The sequence below is a fragment of the Capra hircus genome, unplaced genomic scaffold (assembly GCF_001704415.2).
Source record: "Capra hircus breed San Clemente unplaced genomic scaffold, ASM170441v1, whole genome shotgun sequence".
Classification (NCBI taxonomy): domain Eukaryota; kingdom Metazoa; phylum Chordata; class Mammalia; order Artiodactyla; family Bovidae; genus Capra; species Capra hircus.
Window position 1 is genome coordinate 6,404 of NW_017216484.1, and position 6,761 is coordinate 13,164.

The 6,761-nt window shown below is 42.8% G+C and overlaps 1 gene segment (V, D, J or C); it reads left to right on the plus strand.

Moving 5' to 3' along the window:
* Window positions 1-4,303: 4,303 nt before the first annotated feature.
* Window positions 4,304-4,884, plus strand: LOC108635466 (the record flags this gene model as incomplete). The annotated part of the segment is given in 2 exon segments: window positions 4,304-4,401; window positions 4,601-4,884. Coding segments are annotated over 2 exon segments (330 nt in total), but the record flags the coding sequence as incomplete, so codon positions are not given.
* Window positions 4,885-6,761: the final 1,877 nt, after the last annotated feature.

A 6,761-nucleotide genomic window follows, 5' to 3' on the forward strand; every position in this document is an offset into this window, starting at 1 on the left:
CTTATAATTTGATGCTGACTACCCTGTATAATTTTTTTGGTGCTGTACTGAAGACGAAAAACTGAGTGGCTGTCTAGGTTCAGGATGGTTGTGTGTTGGTTGTTTTTTCAGGACTGTTGGAGCTACAACATCTAGCTGCTGATGTTCAGCATTAAAAGACAGCATCATACTAGCCCATGAAAAGATCAAAATTCAAAACTAGAAGTGCAGTTCCTACTGAACCCATCTTATTTTTGCACCATTGTAAAGTTGGAAAACCGTAAGTCAGGGGCTTCCTGTACTGCTTTTGCTGCATCTTACATGTTTTGATATTTCATATATTCATTACTATTCAACTAAAATATTTCCATTTGAAGTGGGGATTTAATATCTTATGGTGATATTGTCAGGGACCTAAGAATGGCCAAACCCTGCCCTGCTCACCACTGGGAAGATTCCTGAAGATGCTGTATGTATTAGCTTAATCCAAACAGAAAGTGAAGAAGCACTTTTAGCTGACCCCTGGACCTAATTTCCTCCAGGACCTAATATCACCGGTCCTCTGATTACCTCTAGGAAAGGTGGGTTTAAGGTTCATGCCTAAGTAGAGTTTCTGAATCCAGAATAGCAAGCTCAGAATTCCTATAAGGATGAAATGGAAAGATAGGACACACCTCAAATTGGCCAAGAGTTGATTTACTTTTCAGGCATTTGGGCTGAAAGAGAAAGAAGAGACAGCCATTCCCAGGGCACTAAATTAGCCCTCTATAGAAATGCATTATCACAGGTAGGCAAAGACTTCAAAATGCAGGAGCTGTAAGCAGAATAAGTGGACTCTGCAGTCCTGTGTTTTAAGTTAGACTGAGAACTGATCTTCTGGGCTTCTCTGGTGGCTTAGATGGTAAAGAATCCGCCTGAAGTGCAGGAGACACGGGTTCAATCCCTGGGTCAAGAAGATCCCCTGGAGAAGGGATTGGCTACTCACTCTAGTATGCTTGCTTGGAGAATTCCATGGACAGAGGAACCTGGCAGGATGCCAGCCATGGGGTCGCAAAGAGTTGGACATGAATGAGCGACTAGCATTTTCACTTTTTTTTTTAATCTCCTACTCAGAAATGGACTCTGAATGACAATATCAGCCCTCCTTACTCCTCCTTTGTGGGTAGAAGAAGAGGGGAGGTTTGCAAAGAAGGGAAGAAGAAGTGGAAGCTTCCTGATTCAAGGAGAGAGACAAGGTATTCTTATCCATACCATCTGGTTTGGTTCAGTTTTAATCTTTTTTTTATAGCTTTATAGTCTGCCCAATGTCTTCAGTGGAATAGATCAGAGAATTATCATGAGATTCTTATTTCTACCTACTGTCTTTTTGTCATTTTCATCTTCAACATCAGAGTGTTTATTATCATTTATTGAACCACTACCATATGCCAAGTCCATTACTCAGCACTTTAGGTACTCTTTTTATAATCTAAAACACACAAACTAATATTAATCTATCCTCAGGTGAGGAAACTTAGCCTTCAGTTCAGTTCAGTCCAGTCGCTCAGTCGTGTCTGACTCTTTGCGACCCCACGAATCACAGCACACCAGGCCTCCTTGTCCATTACCAACTCCTGGAGTTCACCAAAACTCATGTCCATCGAGTCGGTGATGCCATCCAGCCATCTCATCCTGTGTCATCCCCTTCTCCTCCTGCCTCCAAGCCCTCCCAGCATCAGAGTCTTTTCCAATGAGTCAACTCTTCTCATGACGTGGCCAAAGTATTGGAATTTCAGCTTTAGCATCATTCCTTCCAAAGAACACCCAGGACTGATCTCCTTTAGAATGGACTGGTTAGATCTCCTTGCAGTCCAAGGGACTCTCAAGAGTCTTCTCCAACACCACAGTTCAAAAGCACCAATTCTTCAGCACTCAGCTTTCTTCACAGTCCGGCTTCCACATTCATACATGACCACTGGAAAAACCATAGCCTTGACTAGACAGACTTTTGTTGGCAAAGTAATGTCTCTGCTTTTGAGTATACTATCTAGGTTGCTCCTAACTTTCCTTCCAAGGAGTAAGCGTCTTTTAATTTCATGGCTGTAATCACTATCTGCAGTGATTTTGGAGCCTCAAAAAATAAAGTCTGACACTGTTTCCACTGTTTCCCCATCCATTTCCCATGAAGTGATGGGACCAGATGCCATGATCTTAGGTTTCTGAATGTTGAGCTTTAGGCCAACTTTTTCACTCTCCTCTTTCACTTTCATCAAGAGGCTTTTTAGTTCCTCTTCACCTTCTGCCATAAGGGTGCTGTCATCTGCATATCTGAGGTGATTGATATTTCTCCGGCAATCTTGATTCCAGCTTGTGCTTCTTCCAGTCCAGTGTTTCTCATGATGTACTCTGCATATAAGTTAAATAAGCAGGGTGACAATATACAGCCTTGATGTACTCCTTTTCCTATTTGGAACCAGTCTGTTGTTCTATGTCCAGTTCTAACTGTTGCTTCCTGACCTGCATATAGGTTTCTCAAGAGGCAGATCAGGTGGTCTGGTATTCCCATCTCTTGAAGAATTTTTCCATAGTTTATTGCGATCCACACAGTCAAAGGCTTTGTCATAGTCAATAAAGCAGAAATAGATGTTTTTCTGGAACTCTTTTGCTTTTTCGATGATCCAGCAGATGTTGGCAATTTGATCTCTGGTTCCTCTGCATTTTCTAAAACCAGCTTGAACATCTGAAAGTTCACAGTTCACGTATTGCTGAAGTCTGGCTTGGAAAATTTTGAGCATTACTTTACTAGTGTGTGAGATGAGTGCAACTGAGCCTTAAACATGTTTAAAGATGAAGGGATTTCTAAGATAAATGCTGCAGGCAACATAAAATGAGAATTAAAAAATAAAATCTCCAGAGTTAAACAGTTCAAAAATATTCTGCTGTATAGCAGAAAGTAACATAACATTGTAAATCAGTTATACTCCAACAAGAATTAATTTAAAATGTAAATAACCAGTTTGAATAAGTCCAAAAAATCTTTGCCAGTCAGAAATAAGTCTACTTACTCTTTTAACAACTGTATGCTGCTACTGCTAAGTCACTTCAGTCGTGTCCAACTCTGTGTGACCCCATAGACGGCAGCCCATCAGGCTCCCCCATCGCTGGGATTCTCCAGGCAAGAACACTGGAGTGGGTTGCCATTTCCTTCTCCAATGCATGAAAGGAAAGAGTGAAAGGGAAGTCACTCAGTCATGTCCGACTCTTTGCAACCCCATGGGCCGCAGCCTACAAGGCTCCTCCGTCCATGGGATTTTCCAGACAAGAGTACTGGAGTGGGGTGCCATCGCCTCCTCCTTTGACAACTGTATAGTATATTATAATACAGATCTATCATAACATATTGAATATTTGAATTGAAGGATATTTAAATATCCTTGCTGCATACAATATGCAATTTTATAATGTATTTATAAGGCTATTTCCTAAAAAATTCTCAGACAAGTGGAATTTCTGGCCAATGATATGTAAATAGCACCTATGAATCTTATTTAGCTTATACTTCAGTTATAGGATGTGAAAGTGCCCATTTCCTCCTGATTCATCACACACATTGAATGTGAATATTATGATTCTTAACTCTTTTTGCAACCTGATGGCTGAGAAATGATAGAAAGGGATTTTAAGAAAATGTGAATTAAAGAAAACAATTCTTAAGAATTGAGGTGGCAAGAGGAGGGAGCAGTTACAGGAATCTGAAGAGGTTCAGCTGCAGCTGTGCAGTAAAACTTACGATTTCTTCTTTTCTAACATAAGCATTTATGCTTACATTTCTCCCTAGGTTCCTCTGTGTATTGGTTACTCAGTAGTGTCTGAGTCTTTGCCACCCCATGGACTGTAGCCCACCAGGCTCCTCTGTCCATGGAATTTTCCAGGCAGGAATACTGGAGTGGATTGTCATTCCTATCTCCAGGGATCTTCCCCACCCAGGGATCAAACTTGGGTCTCCTGCATTGCAGGCAGATTCTTTACTGTTTGAGCCGTCAGAGAAATCCCTCTAAGTACATACTTAGCCACATTCTACAAATCTGATGTGTTAAAAATTGTTTTCCCCAGGAGGAGAAAAAGAGGAGGGAAAGAGATGAGCAGTTCTCTGGCAAGGCTGGGCTTGGTCCTGAGATGATGGTGTTTCCATGGCAACCTCCCACTCTTGGCAGCTGGGCTTCTGGCGCTGTCCTCCTCCCTGCCTGTGTGACTTGCTCTGATTGGCTGGGCTGACGCTGTTTCCTGTAGAAACTTTTGGACACAAGAGGCAGCAAAGCATATCTTTTATCCTGTGAGTCCTCGAACGTCTTACAGACACAAGAGTTCAGTTCTCAGTGAGTCTACGTGACAGAGGAATGGACACATCCCTGAGCCTGCTCATCCTTTGGTTACAACTAGACTGTGAGTTAGAGGGATTTGGAAACAGGCAAAGAATGGGCAACTCCTGGATATTCCTCTCCAGGGAAGAGAGAAAGTCAGGGAGCTGTACCTGCGTGGTTTCTGGGAGTTCCTGTGGAGAGCGAAAAAGTAAACTTAAAATTAGTTTCCAAAGAATAATCAGCCGCTAACCAGCCTGTCTCTGTTTTCTCTTTCTGAACAGGGGTGAGCAGTAAACAGGACGTGAGTCAGAGTCCTGAAGCTCTGAGCGTGAGAGAGGGAGACAGCTTGGTTCTCAACTGCAGTTACACCGACGGCGCTCTGTACTTCCTTCAGTGGTTCAGGCAGGATCCCAGGAAAGGGCTCACATCTCTATTGTCAATTCAGGCGAACCAGAAAGAGAAAGCAAGTGGAAGAATTACAGTCTCATTGGATAAATCATCAAGACACAGTGCTTTATACATTGCAACTTCTCAGCACAGTGACTCGACCACCTACCTCTGTGCTGTGAGGCACAGTGCACCCAGGGAACCTGTTCCCAGTACTCAAACTGCAGATGGGACTCCAACCACGTCCTGTCTTGGCGCTGAGGAAACTTTTTCCATTAAGGGGTTCCTGTATTGACTTTCCTTCCAGATAGAGGCAGTTAGCAAGCGTAGGGTGACTTGAGAGGAGAGCCCTGAAACATGTGCATTCCCGTAGGTAACACAGATGAGCAGCGCAAGCTCCATGCATGCAGCAGGGCCCCCAAAGCCCAGGCTCTGGGACAACCCGGAGGGATAGGGTGGCAGGGGAGGTGGGAGGGGTGTTCAGGATGGTGGGGACTCAGGTATACCTGTGGCCGATTCATGTTGATGTATGGCAAAGACCATCACAACATTGCAAAGCAATTACCCTCCAGTTAAAATAAATAAATTTTAAAAATCTGATGAAATGATCTAAAATTATATTGTGAATTATTTGATCATTAGATTTTTATCAGCTTCAATTTAAATAATAGCTTTACAATCTAAATGGGAAATCAATTTGAAAAAGGATAGATACATGCATATGCATAGCGGAATCGCTGTGATGTACACATGAAAATAACACAGCATTGTTAATCAGCTATTCTCTGATATAAAATAAAAAGTTAAACAACAGTAGTTTTGTTGAGATTAAGTAACATTTCACACAGTTCACTCTTTTAAACAAACAACTAAGTGTGCATCTGGTATATTCACAACATGGCACAATCACTCCCTCTATCCAGATTTGAAACCTTGTCATCACCCCAAGAGGAAAACACACACCCATGAAACAGTCACTCCCCATGCTCCCCATGCACATGTCCCTGGAAGCCACCCACCTGCTTTCTGACCATGGATTTACTTATTTTATGTATTCCATGCAAATGGAATCATACAATACATGGCATTCTTGCATTGTTTCTTTTACTTAGCATAATACTTCGGAAGTTTATTCAACTCAGGACCAACTGAGTTGGTAAAAGTTAGTTAGTGAAAGTCTCTCAGTTCAGTCCAGTTCAGTTCAGTCGCTCGGTCGTGTCCGACTCTTTGCGACCCAATGAATCGCAGCACGCCAGGCCTCCCTGTCCATCACCAACTCCCGGAGTTCACTCAGACTCAAGTCCATTAAGTCAGTGATGCCATCCAGCCATCTCATCCTCTCTCGTCCCCTTCTCCTCCTGCCCCCAATCCCTCCCAGCATCAGAGTCTTTTCCAATGAGTCAACTCTTCTCATGAGGTGGCCAAAGTACTGGAGTTTCAGCTTCAGCATCACTCCTTTCCAAAGAAATCCAGGGTTGATCTCCTTCAGAATGGACTGGTTGGATCTCCTTACAGTCCCAGGGGACTCTCAAGAGTCTTCTCCAACACCACAGTTCAAAAGCATCAATTCTTCAGTGCTCAGCCTTCTTCATAGTCCAACTCTCACATCCATACATGACCAAATGGACAAACCATAGCCTTGACTAGACGGACCTTAGTCGGCAAAGTAATGTCTCTGCTTTTCAATATACTATCTAGGTTGGTCATACCTTTTCTTCCAAGGTGTAAGCGTCTTTTAATTTCATGGCTGCAGTCACCATCTGCAGTGATTTTGGAGCCCCCAAAATAAAGTCTGACACTGTTTCTACTGTTTCCCCATCTATTTCCCATGAAGTGATGGGACCAGATGCCATGATCTTTAGGTTTTCTGAATGTTGAGCTTTAAGCCAACTTTTTCACTCTCCTCTTTCACTTCATCAGAGGCTTTTTAGTTCCTCTTCACTTTCTGGCATAAGGGTGGTGTCATCTGCCTATCTGAAGTTATCGATATTTCTCCCGCAATCTTGATTCCAGCTTTTGTTTCTTCCAGTCCAGCGCTTTCTCATGATGTACTCT